Source organism: Vipera berus (assembly GCF_964194415.1).
Source record: "Vipera berus genome assembly, chromosome: W".
NCBI classification, from domain to species: domain Eukaryota; kingdom Metazoa; phylum Chordata; class Lepidosauria; order Squamata; family Viperidae; genus Vipera; species Vipera berus.
In genome coordinates, this window is record NC_138210.1 from 53,922,016 (window position 1) to 53,937,507 (window position 15,492).

Genomic DNA, 15,492 nt, shown 5'->3' on the forward strand with positions numbered 1-15,492 from the left:
AGTGATTTAGGAACATCGCAGAAAGTAATTAAGAACGAGCATGGCATAGTGGTTAGTGTGGAACCCAATTCCTCAGCCAGTCGTAAATTTCATTGGCTGGGACTTTGGGGAAGCCACCTGAGTAACTTTGGGCCAATCACCAGGAGACTGTGAGTTCTAGTCCCACCTTAGGCATGAAAGCTGACGGGGTGACTTTGGGCTAGTCCCTCTGTTTCTCAGTCCAACCCACCTCACAGGGTTGTTGTTCTGAGGGATACAGGTGGAGGGAGAAGTATGAGTATGTTCACTGCCTAGAATTATTTATAAAAATAATAAAGTGGGATACAAATTAATAAATAAAACTGATAAGAAATATGGAGCTGGGAAAGAGAACAACCTGTAGACCTCCAAGTTCCTTGGGAAAAAGGTAGGATCTAGCTGGAATGAAGCATATAAGTCCCATGAGGTACTCTGATATTTTTCAGGAAGAACAGGATTCAAAGTTTAAGAATAATCTGCCAGGCTTATGAGAAACCTGCTCGAGCATATTAAAAATACCTGTCAGTAAGGTTGAGAGGGTGATGGCAGGGCACCGAGTCACGGATGCAAGTCTTAGTGGCAGGATCAATGTCATCCACAATTACAAAGGGCCTCTCCTCCAAGGTTGCCACCATCAAGTGCTTGTTGTCATCCACGGGTTGTAGGAATTTCCTATAGCGTGACATACTCAGGATCCGTCGCTCCCACCGTCCCACCTGCCTCCCAAGGCAAAGAGAAGAGATTAAACACCCCCCCAATCTTCATAGTCCTGCCAGACCCCTAAAGGGACGCCAAATTCATTTAATATACAAGAATTGTTTCAATCCATCAAAGCAGACATTTCTTTCAAAAAAAAAACAAGAGCTCCCAAATTCAGCTTCTTATATTACATTTTGAATTTTCCCATCAACCCCTTTCCCTTAAAATCACACTCATCCTTCAACTAACGTCCTTTGGGGACATCCGACTTAGACACAGGTTAAAAATATATTGGGTAGATAAGAAACTTGTCCTCTGGCCTCACTCAGCAGCTTAGCTTGGCTCAGTGTCCAGCCTCAGCAATTTCCAAAGCTGGAGTCAGGACTGTATACATCAGCCCACTACATTCTTCTGCTGGAGAGAAGCCACATAGTGGTTTGATTTAGCTTGTTTGTGTGAGTAATTAAAAATTCTTTAGTCTCTTTTCTCTGTCGGGAACGCAGAAGTGAATGACAGGGGACAGAATGGAGACCAGAAGGCTCTCTCTGTGTTTCTAGTTCTCAGAAGCTTCCCTAACTCCAAATTCACACGTGCCATGTTTCCCCCAAAGTCACCTTCACTCCATATTACTTCTTCTCTAATCCTTCCTGTCCTCCAATTATCTTTCTTGCCAACCTACAGCTCGTTCCACCCCTACCCCCCCTCCTTAAACTCACCTCTTCCCAAGTCCGATGTTTGCTAAGTGAGATTACAGCCAGAGATGGATTGATCAGGTAGCCGTCCTCGTTAAAGGAGAAGTCCTTGTCACCCCAAGTGACATTCATGAAATATCTGTGTGAAAAGGCAGAAGGGAAGCACTTTGGACAACCCCAATCTGTGTCTTTAACCCCTACTTTCTCTCCTATACTCATGCCTGACACCAAAGACTTTTATCCAATGTCTGAGACAAGAGAAACTCGGTAAGATGCGGACTAGGCTTCTAAAAGAAACCAAGAAAAAAAAGGCAGTTTTGAGTAAAGATGGATGACGTGTGTGCGGATTTCAGTTTGGGAGTACGAAGTGGAAGGAAGGGAACAGGTAAAATTGCAGAGAAAAGAAACAGAGCTACTGTCAGAATCCATTTATGTTTCATTTCTAACTCCCTCTGTGCAAACCCAAATCTCACCCCCACCCCCTGACCGGATTCTGCCGTTCCCAAGGAGGAAAGAGAAGACAGGGGAGTTTATTGCCCCATCTCTTTCCCTTAGATGTAACTTTTTGTTTATTCAGCCTGCCTGTTGGCCATCGCAAAAAGACCTACTAAAGGAACACTCTCCCTCTGAACTTCGAACAACTAAGAAAGGGGGTGAGGAGAATTCTGGATCTTGCCGATGAAAGGAAATCCTCTCCCTCTCTGTTTTACGAGCAAACAAGGAAGGTGGTGGTGGGGAATTCTGGCTTGTATCTCCGGATGGAATGTGAAGGGGAGGAAGTAATTGTGTTGCGAATGGACTGATGGTTCTCCCTTTCCCATGAAGGGTTTGACACCTGAGACTTGACTGATCCGGGACTGACCAAATGGACTGAGGGGTGGGGTCTTGCTCGGGGACACTTTAAAAATATCAATCTGTGAGACAGTTTTCAGATCCTGTCTATTACATCCTCTGTCACCTACATCTTAGTAAAAGTTCCTGCTTGGACAATCTTGTCTCCAAGAGTTTTTCTTTCCTAAGATGTGGATTGGAGTAGGTTCTGACAGCTGCTGTATTCCTTGACCGCTGCAGAAAAGCTAGCTGACTTTTGGGCCCCCTCAGCTAAATCCAAGCAACTTTTCCCACTAATAAACTAGAATATTCTCTACCCACTTTAGAAACAATACAAAGGAATGTCAGCATTCAACTTGCTGTACCCACTGCTAATCCCGTACATCTGCCCACCTTACGTCTGTTCCACATAGCAGTCAAATGGTTTTGTCTCGATTTGTGAAAGTGCCACTCATTATTGACCACGAGTTGTCTTCTTGTCCAGGTTTTACATCTATCCCCTTTCTATCCCCTTATTATTGGCCAATGGGGAAAACATGAACTGGCATGGGTCTGGCTTCAATATTCTCCTTGCCTTTTCTCCTGTGCTACATTTCTCCTCCATTTGAATAACTTCAGATTAAAAAAATGTGAAATAAAGAAGGCCCAGAGAAACAAATCAGACCAGAGAAGAAGGAAGGTGCTCCTGTCTTTTATCCTGTGCTCTACCTTAAATTAGAATGGCAGAACTGACACTGACTAGCTGCTTCCATGAATGGGACTGAAAGTGATAAATAAAAGGAAACTTGTAATTAAGCAACCAAAGCCACTTCGGCATCCCTTATTCTGGAGACTACGAGGAGGATTATCAGAGCTGTTGGATCTGAAGGTAAAAATACAGCTTGGAACACCCTTATGGAAGCAATATTGCAGTGCCAAGGAGGAGGTGTAGTATGACTATGCTCAAAGACATAACAGAGGAATAGAGGTGGACTCCAGGGGGTTAAGATACAACTGTGGTCCATTCAGGTTTATGCCATTTGTAAATGTATGCATGACGCAAGACTTTTTATTGCTTAAGATGACCCTTCTCCAATTGTCTTGGATACAACACAACCTGATGCCAGCTGGGAAAGGTGAAAGCTGTAGCCAACCCATCTGGGAGGCATCCGATTGTGGAATTAAATGGGTGGAATAATGTGCAAATCAAGAAAAGAATGAAAGTGGAGAAAAAGGCACCGGGTAGGAACAGGTCACAGCTTTTCGTGAAAGGGAATAGTAGATTCCTCTTGATTGTACTACCCTCCCACCTAAAACGCCCTCCCCAGCCTCTTTCCCTGCTAACCGATGTAGATTCTCGTTGAATTGGGTGAGATTGGGTGCCCGGCAGTCGCTGTTGAATTTTGGAATTGAGCCGTAGACTTTGAAGAGGGCTTCAGCCCCTTTGGCAATTATGGCCACACCGTTTTGTACTCTGTGGTAAAGATCGTCTTTCCATCCTGCTGAAAGCACCATGAACAGACCCTCGGGCAGTTCCTCAGGCAGATAGGCAGTTCTACCAAAGTTGGCACCTGCCATGAACCAAATATACCCAGGGCCAGTAAGTTTGACTTCACGAGCAGCGCGGAAGATGCTTTCTGCTTCTTCACGGGAACAGTAGAGAAGGCAAATACGGGCATTTATTTCTCGGAGCTGGCGTTTCAGGCGGGCTCCATCTGGGTCATCGGTAAGGTTAAGGGTCACAGTGCTGCGGCGTTCCCAACCAATGAAGCTGCTGTCGGTCAGGACCTCAATGTAATCTACAAAGTCTTCATAGCCAGGAAACAGGGTAGTAATGACGGCAAATGCTGTCCAGTCATATTGTTCCAGGACCTCAAACATCACCTGCAACTGTTGTTTGGTGGAGGAACCAAGCTGCAGGAATGTGGATCCTTTCTCCTAGGGGTTTTAGAAAGGACAAAAGTGATCAGGCTGAAAAGCAGAAACAGTTTTACATATTTATTTAGTTGTAAAATTTATTGGCCGCCCACGTTATCACAAGGTAATTCTGGGTAGCTTACAATCTTAAAATGAGTTTTTCCCTTGTTTTCTATCCAGATTCAAATAAAACATACAAATTTCCAAATGGTTTTTTTTTGAAAAAATTTTTATTAGTTTTTATAGGGTTAAAAAGGAGGATAGGGAAATGGGGGTTTGGGATAGGGTAGAGGAAGGGTTGGGGTTGAGGATTGGGGTTTTCCCCCAATAACATTCAAAATTTCGCAAACAGCATGTCTGGGTAAATGTACATAAATAAAGATAATAAAGCTAACAATAACACTGATAGGTATAATAAAATATCAAAAACAATACTAAATTTTCAATGTATGATGTCATTCTTACTCAAATAAATTCAAAATTGCATATCACATTCCTTTCTCTCTAACTCGCTTATCTAGTTATTGATAAAATTTATTCCAAGTTCTATAGTAAACTAAATGTTCTTTCTCTTTAATCTCTAAAGTTAATCTATCCATTTCTGCACAATCCAATATTTTCTTAGTTAATATGTCTTCAGTCGGTAACTTTTCGTTTTTCCAATATTGGGCATACATAATTCTCGCTGCTGTCAATACATGTAACATTAAGTATCCGCTCTCCTTGTCATAGTTAGGGCCTATCATTCCTAAGAGAAACAATTCTGGTTTAAATTCTATTTGTTTTTTTAATCATCTTTTCTAACCATAAGTGTATCTTAAGCCAAAACCTTTATGCTTTAGGACATGACCACTAGATATGGTAATAAGTACCTGGTCTTTGATTACATGTCCAACAAACATTTGAAGTATTTTTAAACATTTTAGCTAGTCTACAAATTTCCAAATGTTTTCAGTTGAGGAGATAAAAGTTCAGTTTTAAGTTCTGCTTTTAACCCAGGCCTTCCCAGCAACCTGTCTTTCACAAAAATAATTCCCGAAGTCTTTATGAACAGAATTAGATCATCTTGTTAGAACTATTAGCTCCTATATGTAACAGAAAAGGGGCGTTGCCTTACCTGAACGCCTTTTCTCAGCATGATGATGGAGAATCCACGAATGGCTTAACTCTGTCTTCCTGCCCAGTTAGACTAAGTCAGTCAAACTTGCCACGCCTCTCCTGGGCCAGGAACTCCTCCCAGTCACGACGAAGGCGAAGCAAATGACGACAGTCCGACGTGTTGGCTCCCATACCCCTGACACAGGACCTGACGGACACTAAGGGGTTGGTGTGGATTCTCCATCATCATGCTGAGAAAAGGCATTCAGGTAAGAGAACGCCCCTTCTCCAGCATGATAGATGGAGAATCCACGAATGGGACATCCCAAAGCTGCACTGTCCCTATGGGAGGGAATCAGTCTGGGCCTGTGTCCCACCCTGTGGCACTACCTGTTGCAGCACTCTCCGGCCGAATGAGGCGTCTGTGGAGGCTAACCTATCCAGTTTATAATGCCTCACGAAAAGGGAAGGCGAGGACCATGTCGCCGCCCTACAAATGTCCTCAATGGACACCCTACAAATGTCCTCAATGGACGCCTGTGTCGCCCAAGCCGCAGAAGTTGCAGCACTACGAGTAGAGTGAGCAGTGATACGCCTGGGAACTGACAGGGAATGAGATTGGCACGCCCCTGCAATACAAGCCCTGATCCACCTACATATACAACCTGCTTAATTACTCAGAAGAGTTGACTCAGCAAGATTCTGGGAGCCAAAATTACCACGTCTATTCTGGGCACAGACTAAGTCGTGACTGGGAGGTGTCCTGGCCCAGGAGAGGCGTGGCAAGTTTGACTGACTTAGTCTAATTGGGCAGGAAGACAGAGTTAACCCATTCGTGGATTCTCCATCTATCATGTTGGAGAATGAACATGTAGTCTAATTATATTATACCTTGGTAATATTGATCTTTTCAACTCTGCTAGTATTTCTTAATCCCTACCAAATCCCCTCCCCCACATATACACATTTCTGCACATCTAGCATTTAAATTATCTCCTAAGGGCCCTTTTTCCAAATTGTTTTGCCTATAGAATAAGCAGATTTCTGTTAAACAAGTGACCAAGCTTCCATGTATATTCAGGTAGCAGAATAAGCCCAGGAAAGTTATGTTACCTTGGGAGTAAGAACAATGGCTGATCCTCCATTGATGCCAATGATTGGAACTGAGGTCTGTGCTGAGATGAAGTCCAGGATCTGGGCGACGTCCTCCGTTCGTGTGTCATCCTCAAAAACGACTCCATGGATGTGCAAGGAGGAGAGGACATCACAGAGCCGTACAATTAGGCTACGAGGGTTGGTGTCGTTCAGAACGACAGGGATGGGGTTGATCTCCATGGAGAAATTGCGAAAATCCTCAAGTGAGAACCGGGCACTTTCTGGTGTGTAGGTTGAGCCACTGAAAATAATGGGGATGTTGATGGTTCGTCGCCGTAGGTCCAGGAAAGGGCTGGCACAGGCCAGAGCCATAACAAAGAGCATCCTAGCAGCGGGGGTGCCCGGGGGCAGGCTCATCTCGCAGGACCTCTAAGTTCCCCCTGTAGAAGGTTGGAAGAAGAAAGAGACTAGGGAATGAGAAGCAGAAGATCAAAGGGGACAGGGGGCCAATTGTGACCTCAGAGCTCAAATGGAAAGAATTTGGCCTGCTGTTTGGGCTAGTCTAGACTTCCTCTCCCAAGGCAGCTCTTGATGGTGCCCAGTTCCTTTATATCAGGGGTCTTCAAACTTAGCCTTTTTTAATGACTTGTGGACTTCAATTCCCAGAATTCCTCAGCCAGCGTGCCTGGCTGAGGAATTCTGGGAGTTGGAAGTCCACAAGTCATAAAAGGGCCAAGTTTGAAGACCCCTGCTTTATATCAGAGGTAGGGAGCCATGGCCCCTTTAGGATTTGTGGACTTCAGCTCCCACAGGTGACTCAGGAATTCTGGGAGTTGAAGTCCACAAGTCATAAAAGGGCCACGTTTGAAGACCCCTGCTTTATATCAGAGGTAGGGAGCCATGGCCCCTTTAGGATTTGTGGACTTCAATTCCCACAGATGACTAAGGAATTCTGGGAGCTGAAGTCCACAAGTCATAAAAGGGCCATCGTTCCCCACCTCTGCTTTATATCCTTCTCCTCCTGTTGATCATACAAAATGACATAACTCTTTCTCCCAAACTGCACATTTCCCAATTTCTCTTCCCCTGAAGGGTCAGCCCTTCTGAACTCCAGTCCTGTAGATGTACAGGTAGTCCTCAACTTATGACTACAGTTGAGCCCAACATTTCTGTTGCTAAACAAGACAGTTAAGGTGAATTTTGCCCCACTTTACAACCTTTCTTGCTACAGTTGTTAAGCAAATCACTGCCGTTGTTAAGTTAGTAACACGGCTGTTAAGTGAATCTGGCTCCCGCATTGACTTTGCTGGTCAGAAGATCGCAAAAGGGGGGGATCACACGATCCCAGGACATTGCAGCCGTCATAAAAACATGGCAGGTGCTGAGCATCCAAATTTTGATTAAATGACTATGAGGGATGCTGCAACGGTCCTGTGAAAAACAGTCATAAGTGCCGCTGTAACTTTGAATGGTCAGTAAACAAATGGTTGTAAGTTGAGGACAACCTGTATATGATTGAAATCCCATCATTTCCAGCTAAAAATGAGCAGTTCACCCAGATCTATTGAGCCTAATTCAGAGTCTGAATGTCAGTTGTCAGTCCTTCGCTATGTTTCTACTATTCCGAAGAAGCAGTGGATAAGATTAGGGCCAAATAAAGAAAATCAAGCTAACCGTAACATGGACTGAGCGTAGCTCAATGGAATTGATTCAAATGAGATAGGACTGATAACCACTTAGCTATGGTTATGTAGAGGTAGTCCTTGATTTATGACAATTGGGACCAGAAGTTAAGTGAGTCACGCCCAATTTTATGAACTTTTTTTTTACCATGGCTATTAAGGGAATCATGTGTTTGCCAAGTCAATCTGGCTTCCCTCACTGTCTTTGCTTGGGGAGGTTGAAAATGGCGATCACGTGTCCCTGGGATGCCGCAACCATTGTGGATACGTGCAAGTTGCCAAGCATCCAAATCGAGGATTACCTGCGCATAATATCATTTCTTTCACTGCATAAAAGTGGACGTTCAGACACTGTGAAATGCTACTTCAGAAACAGAAGGCTAACTCCCACAAAACAAAAGCCACATCTCTGGATTTCAAACATGCCTTTGTGTTCCTACCATCGTTCCTACCCAACACTCTACCAAATTTGGTCATGGATCTCGTCTGGCTGATGCTGGGTCACTTGGTCTTAACCTGACCTACTTCACAGGATAGTTATGGGGGGGGAAATGAAGGGAGACTGTACTTTTCGTCCTCAAGAGAAAAGATATCAATAAATACTTACTGCTTAAGGGCAGGGCATTTTTTAATATACTGTATGAGACAAGAAGCCCTTCAAAGATGAAATTCCCATTTATATTTGGAAACACAACCCAGGAAACTTTGCAGCGTATAATCTTGCTATTCATAAATTTTCTCTCTAATATGAACTATGCAGAAACCACTTCTAATCATTGTGATTTTTTTTTATGATGCTTTACCATCCAAACTCTTGAATTACTAGTGGAAGCTACTGATTTACTAAGAAATGAGGCAGGAAGGTTGTGTATGGCAGGAAGGTTTTTTGTGGGTGTGTGGGTGTGTGTGTGTGTCAACCAATCCTTAAACTCCCTGATGTCCTAGAAAGGGAGTGAGGATTTACCCTTTTGTGCCTACAAATTGCAAGTATCTAACTGGGATTATTTTCACCTCAGCTAAGGAAAAAAAGGTCAGCAGAAACCTGCAAATTAAAGGCAGAGGCTAAACACACACACACACATTCTTGACCTCCCCAGTTCTATCCTTACCATCCAGGTGCTACACAGCCAAGAGAGTCCCTTGGTATGTTAGACAACTGGCGGCTGGGCAGTTTTAAAACTATAATTAACCGCCTGTCTCTATCTCTCTGTGCGCCTGGCAAGCCACTTCTTCACAAGGGAAATACTTATCGCAAGGTAAAATATTACAAAGAATCCTATGTTGCCTTTACTAATTTTTATTACCACTTTTACCCTGAAACAGACTATCTATGTGGCCACTTACCCACACAGCTCTCCACAAAGAGTCATTGCGAGATATCAGTAACCTTAAGCTGCTGATTATTTCCTTTCCTCCTGACATTTCACCCACATTCACCAAAAGTGAATTAGATTGTACGCAGGACATACACAGGACACAAACAGGCACGCACACACCCAAACATGCAGCCTACAAGAACTGAATCAATTCTCTCTCTCTCTCTCTCTCCCTCTCTCTCTCTCTGTGTGAGAGAGGGGGAGGGACGGGGGGGGGGGGAGGGAGAGAGAGGGAGATATAGGAATATAGCCAGCCGTACCAACAGGCTGAAAAATAGCTTTTATCCGTGGGCTGTTAGGCTTTTGAATGGGACATAATCTCTGTGAACTTATGCAGAATTGACTTGGGAGGCCGGTGTGTGGTGTAGTTGGTTCACATGTTGTGGTAGGATGGAGGGTTTGTTGTCATTGTGTGTTGGGGGGAGAGAGCACGGGGGGGGGGGGGAGGCTCAGCTAATCTCAATGTACACATGTTGTACTTTGACAATAAAGGTTTATTATTATTATTTATTATTATTTATTTATTATTAACAGAATGGTTTACATTGAATCTTCCATTTGCCTCAAAGCAATCTGCCAAACACAATTGATCGTTAGCACAAACACTTTATAGACACTGGAGAAGCATCTTCCAAGTCTGCTTCATAAATTACACGAAGTATTTTTAGGATGCTCCTCAGAATACAAAAACCTCTGAAAACAACTCTCAAAATAAAACAATACAGTTTATTGAATGAAGAAAAAAAAATCAGCATTGGTGGAAAACATGTATTCTCTTATGTGTGGCTTAAAGAACTTACTAGTACCTACGGTTACTTTCTTCCTTCCTATGTCCTTTTATTATGAAACAAGAGCACTCATTCAATGTATGGGTAGTCCTCGACTTACAACATTTCATTTAGTGACCGTTCAAAGTTACAGCAGCACTGAAAAAAGTGACTTATGACCATTTTTCACATTTACGACCGCTGCAGCATCCCCATGGTCATGTGATCAAAATTCACATGCTTGGCAACCGACTCACACTTATGACGGTTGCAGTGTCCCAGAGGGATCACCTTTTGCAACCTTCTGACAAGCAAAGTCAATGGGGAAGCCAGATTCCCTTAACAACCGTGCTACTAACTTAACAACTGCAGGGATTCACTTAAAAACTGTGGGAAGAAATGTTGTAAAATGGGACAAAATTCACTTAACAAATGTCTCACTCAGCGACAGAAAGTTTGGGCTCAATTGCAATCGTTAAGTCGTGGACTCACTGCATTCGTGGATTGTTCAGATTTGAGGAACCTTCTAACCGCAACAATCAGAAAATATGTTACAGAAAGAGTTTTTCAAATTATCAGGAAGCTAAAAATATGGGCTGGGCTAGAAAGAAAACTTCTGACCACTTTTTCTTTTTATAGCATAGATAAAAGTAAAAGGCGTATCTTTTTTATCAACTGATTTTGAAAGAAATCAGCTGCTACATAAGATGAATCTGCATTCACAAAATGTACATTTCAACCCTATTTTGATATCAGGAACAACTTGAAAGTAAATAAATAAATATTACGGATACGATACTTTATTCTTTTTTTTCGGGGTGTTGTTTTTTTTTTACCCTAAGGGGGTAGGTGCTGGTGAATGACCATCCATCATTTCCACATGAAATATCTGATAGAAGCTTTCTCATCTCACGAGCAAAAATGATTTTGGCTCCCTTGCCCATAAAGTTGCAATGAGAATTGAAGAGCTGACAGATATTGTAAAAATCCTTTACACATACCAAGTGCCGCGGGGATTATAATGTATAATAATATGGCCACCACCTGCCACATTCAAGAAAATCCTATGCCAGCTATGTTAATTCAGGACTGCTCTAATATGCAAATGAGCTCCGGCCCTCTGGCTCACTGTATTATTGTGATGCAGTCCGCAGTGTGAGAGCGAGTTTTTTGCTCCTGGTCCACTGCCACTTGGCACATTCAATTGGTCGCGGTAGGGGGGAAAAACCCAACAAGATAAAGCCCCACTGATGGCAACCGTGCCAACTGATATTTCCCTGCAGTAAAATGGGCAAAATTGCATCAGATGATTGCCAAATCTCTTGATTTGGCAACAGATGGAAAAGGTTAACCATGCAGATCTCATCCACAGCAGAAGAACTCAATTCACATCCGGATGTGCCCAGCACACTTGACCTACCAGTTACCTCCTGCAATGTTAGAGGCCAGTGTTTCTCAGCCGTAGTACCTTGAAGATGCGTGGACTTCAACTCCCAGAATTCCCCAGCCAGCAATCCGCACATCTTCAAGTTGCTAAGGTTGAGAAACACTGTCATAGGCACGAAAGTCCTGCTTTGGGGACCTAAGCCCACAGCTTCATAGCGATGTGTAACAAGGTCTTTTTCATTCTCACCACCCTGACTCTGCGCAATACGATGGTTCTTGCTTAGGCTTCTTTCTCTTTATCATTTGATACCTTTACGATTTTTTCAGCTCCAGTTTGAATCTGTCAAGCCTCCCTTAATTGGTTTCTGACTGCACCTGTTAATCCTCTTCTCAAATCAATGCTCAGATCACCAGTCATGTGGAACTGGATGATCCTTCGTTAGGGATGTAACCATAACGCACATTAATCTGTTTTTAAGAGAATGTCTGAACTCGCATGCTAAAGGACAGGCAGTGAAGGGAGCAGCTTAGATCGTTTGTGGGAATGTATTGACGACAATAACAAATTGTATTTGGTATGGCAACTCCTTTCCAGCATGAAGAAGTGACAGCTCTAAGGATTCGGATCAGAACACTTCTGCGTTGGAAGATAAAAATAATTGGATGAAGGTACAATCTCCATCTGTCTGGGTTCTTAATTCTCAGCCTCCTCTCTGGTTGTGATGGAGCACTTTCTGTCGTCAACTGTTGCGATGCTTCTTGGCCCGTGGTGAATTCACCTGGACTTTCTCGCTCCAAAGACTGCATTCTCTGTATTCAGATAGAGCTTGCCATAAAGAAGGGTGTAGCAACAACCTAATGATGGAGACTGTTGACATGCAGACAACAGCCATGAGTCTGACTTCTTCCTTATGAATGAAGAACTCTGTTCTGGAATATCCCTTCCCCTTCGCTGCAATTCTGAGAATTGATCAGTATTTCTCAGCCTTGGAAATGTGAAGATGGGTGGACTTCATTTCCCAGAATTCCCCAGTCAAGAGGGCTGGATGGGGAGTTCTGGGAGTTGAAGTCCACACATCTGCAAGATGCCAAGGTTGAAAAACACTGGCAGAGATCAATTCATTCCCCAAGGCAAAGGGTCTCACAAGGGTTTTTAGCCGCTGCTGAATTCACCAGAAATGTTGAGCCGATTCCAAACAGGGGTTTGCTGCCAAGTTAAGCATTACACACCTCTCTGGCACAGAGTGGGTTCATCATTCTCCACTCCTTCAGGTTTTGGATATACCTGGGAAATGGTGATACCAGCAGCTGGGGAATGGACTGGCACCAGGACGGCGTGCTCAGTGATGGAGGGAATCCAGGTAGGAGGAACCCGTGCCAGGAGAAAGGGACAGGGAAGTGGTAGTTAGAGAGAGGTCCAAACCACAAATGCCTAGTCTACAACTTCCCTCCCTCGCCGGAGAAGATCAGGTGTATGGAGACATGCCTAGCATATCATGCCCACTCCATCTCAGGCACGCAAATCTGCAAACCTGCACCCGCCTTGCCGTCCTCCTCAATTCAGCTGATCCTCAATTTACAACAATTCATTTAGTGACCATTCAAAGTTATAACGGTACTGAAAAAAATGACTTAGGACCATTTTTCACCCTTGCAGCAAACCCATGGTCACCTCATCAAAGTTCAGAGGCTTGGCAACTTATGACGGTTGCAGTGTCCGGGGGTCAGGTGATTCCCCCTTTTGTGACCTTCGGACAAGCAAAGTCAATGGGGAAGCCAGATTCACTTAACAACCGTGTTACTAACTGAATAGCTGCAGTGATTCACTTAACAACTGTGGCAAGGAAAATTGTAAAATGGGGCAAAATTCAGTTAACTAATGTCTCACTTAGCAACAGAAACTTGGGGCTCAGTTATGGTTGTAAGTTGAGGACTACCTGTACTGAAGCTGGGTATAGATTTGCCTCTTCCAGCCTCTCCGTCACCCTGATCCTTAAGCAGGAATTTCCTGCTTGTTTTTGCTCTCTATTGTTGTTTTATGTCTGTGATCCTTTTCAATGCCACCGAGCCGTTCTGAGCATTACAGAAAGAGAAAAGCTTCCTCTCCAAGAAATGAAAGCTACCCTTTGCCCACGCATACACAATGGCCTGGTGCCATCATAAATGCGTGGGCAAAAAGGCTTTCTTGGAGAGAAGTCCTGCAACAGCTAACCAGATATTTCTACTCCTGTATTAATAGTGCTCCTCGGGAAATTTATACCTTGTCTGTGGGAAATTTATACCTTGTCTCCAAGTAACAGTTCCAGGCCTCACAAAAAGATCGCAGTTTACAAAGTTATAAAACTCTCGGTGAATTTACCGTCTGAACCAAAATAGCCTTAAAACAAACCAAGATGCAACTGGTCAACTAAAGCTGATTGAGTATAAAAGCTTGGCCAAAGGGAGCAAAGGAGATTGCTTATATGGTACTATGAGGTTTATTCCCTCATCTCATTCTGCCCTTTTGTGTAATCCCAACTGTGGTGGTTTAAACCATAGGTAAATGGGGGGGGGGGTCAGAGAAATAGCATTTACCAAGACAACATGAAACACTTTTGTCCAGAAAAGAGAAATGAAACTGGGTGGATTTGATGGCTACTGCTGACTGCTACAAAATTCTGAAGGATTTGGTACCTGTACTAAAAGACTGGCACTAGTTTCCAGCTGCTCACCAGCCACAATTTGAGGCATTGGTTCTAACCTTTAAAGCCCTGCACCATTTAGAGTCTGAATATCAAAACAAGTCTCTTCCCTTAATGATCTAGGTAGCTGTTGCAATCAGCAAAGGCTCCTCTGAAGATGCTTCTGCTATCAACAACCTTGGAAACTGCTTTTGGCCTCCGAACGCATCTTTTCTGCCAGACCTGTATTTCTTAACTGACTTCTGTGTGGTGATTTTATTAATTTTCATACAAATTAATATGTGTTTAACTTTTTTGGATCGATGCATTTGGTTAATGGCTTAAATATGAGCCAAAGTGGAAAGCCAAGGGATGCAAATTAATAAATAAATAATTGGATGGATGGATGGATGGATGGATGGAAGGAAGGAAGGAAGGAAGGAAGGAAGGAAGGAAGGAAGGAAGGAAGGAAGGAAGATGGTACTGGGCCTATATACATAGATAAAAAAAAGAATTTCTGTGATAAAGGCCTTATATGGGGTCCACCCTAAATAGCAAATTTCTGCTTTATTGTTCAAAATATATGTGGAATTTTATATTTCATATTTTCATATTTAATTTTTGATATTTTTATATTTTAAATTTCTGCTTTCTTATTCAAAATATATGTGGGATTTTATATTCTACATTTTACATATTTATTTTTGATATATACAAAAAAAAGTACCGTATATACTTGAGTATAAGCCGACTCGAGTATAAGCCGAGACCCCCAATTTCACCCCCAAAAACTGGAAAAAGTTGGTGACTTGAGTATAAGCCGATCCGCCGTTCTGCAAGCCTCCGCCGCCGGCTGCTTCGTTCCGCAGCGGAAAGAAGCAGGCAGGCTGCTTCGTTCCGCAGTGGAAAGAAGCAGCCTGCTTCGTTCAGGCTGCTTCGTTCCACAGCGGAAAGAAGCAGGCAGGCAGGGGGCGGAGGAACGGAGACCGGGCGACGTTTGGGGAGGTTTGGGCGCCTCTCCAAATATCCCCAAACGTCGCCGGGTCTCCGTTCCTCTGTGCCCTGCCTGCCTGCTTCTTTCCACAGCAGAAAGAAGCAGGGAGGCAGGGGGCGGAGGAACGGAGACCCGGCGACGTTTGGGGAGGTTTGGGCGCCTCTCCAAATATCCCCAAACGTCGCCGGGTCTCCGTTCCTCTGTGCCCTGCCTGCCTGCTTCTTTCCAGCAGGCAGGGCACAGAGGAACGGAGACCCGGCGACGTTTGGGGATATTTGGAGAGGCGCCCAAACCTCCC

At 43.7% G+C, this 15,492-nt stretch overlaps 1 protein-coding gene across 1 annotated transcript in view; it reads right to left on the reverse strand.

Moving 5' to 3' along the window:
- Positions 1 to 6,746, reverse strand: part of LOC308676149 (glutamate receptor ionotropic, NMDA 2D-like) — a gene marked incomplete at both ends in the record, with an annotated part of 42,971 nt that extends 36,225 nt beyond the window's left edge. Inside the window, 4 exons of the mRNA XM_081341893.1 lie at positions 538 to 734; positions 1,434 to 1,548; positions 3,565 to 4,157; positions 6,348 to 6,746. Of these exons, the coding sequence (XP_081198019.1) occupies positions 538 to 734; positions 1,434 to 1,548; positions 3,565 to 4,157; positions 6,348 to 6,746 (1,304 nt within the window). The remainder of the gene's footprint in view (positions 1 to 537; positions 735 to 1,433; positions 1,549 to 3,564; positions 4,158 to 6,347) is intronic.
- Between the last annotated feature and the right edge of the window lie 8,746 nt (positions 6,747 to 15,492).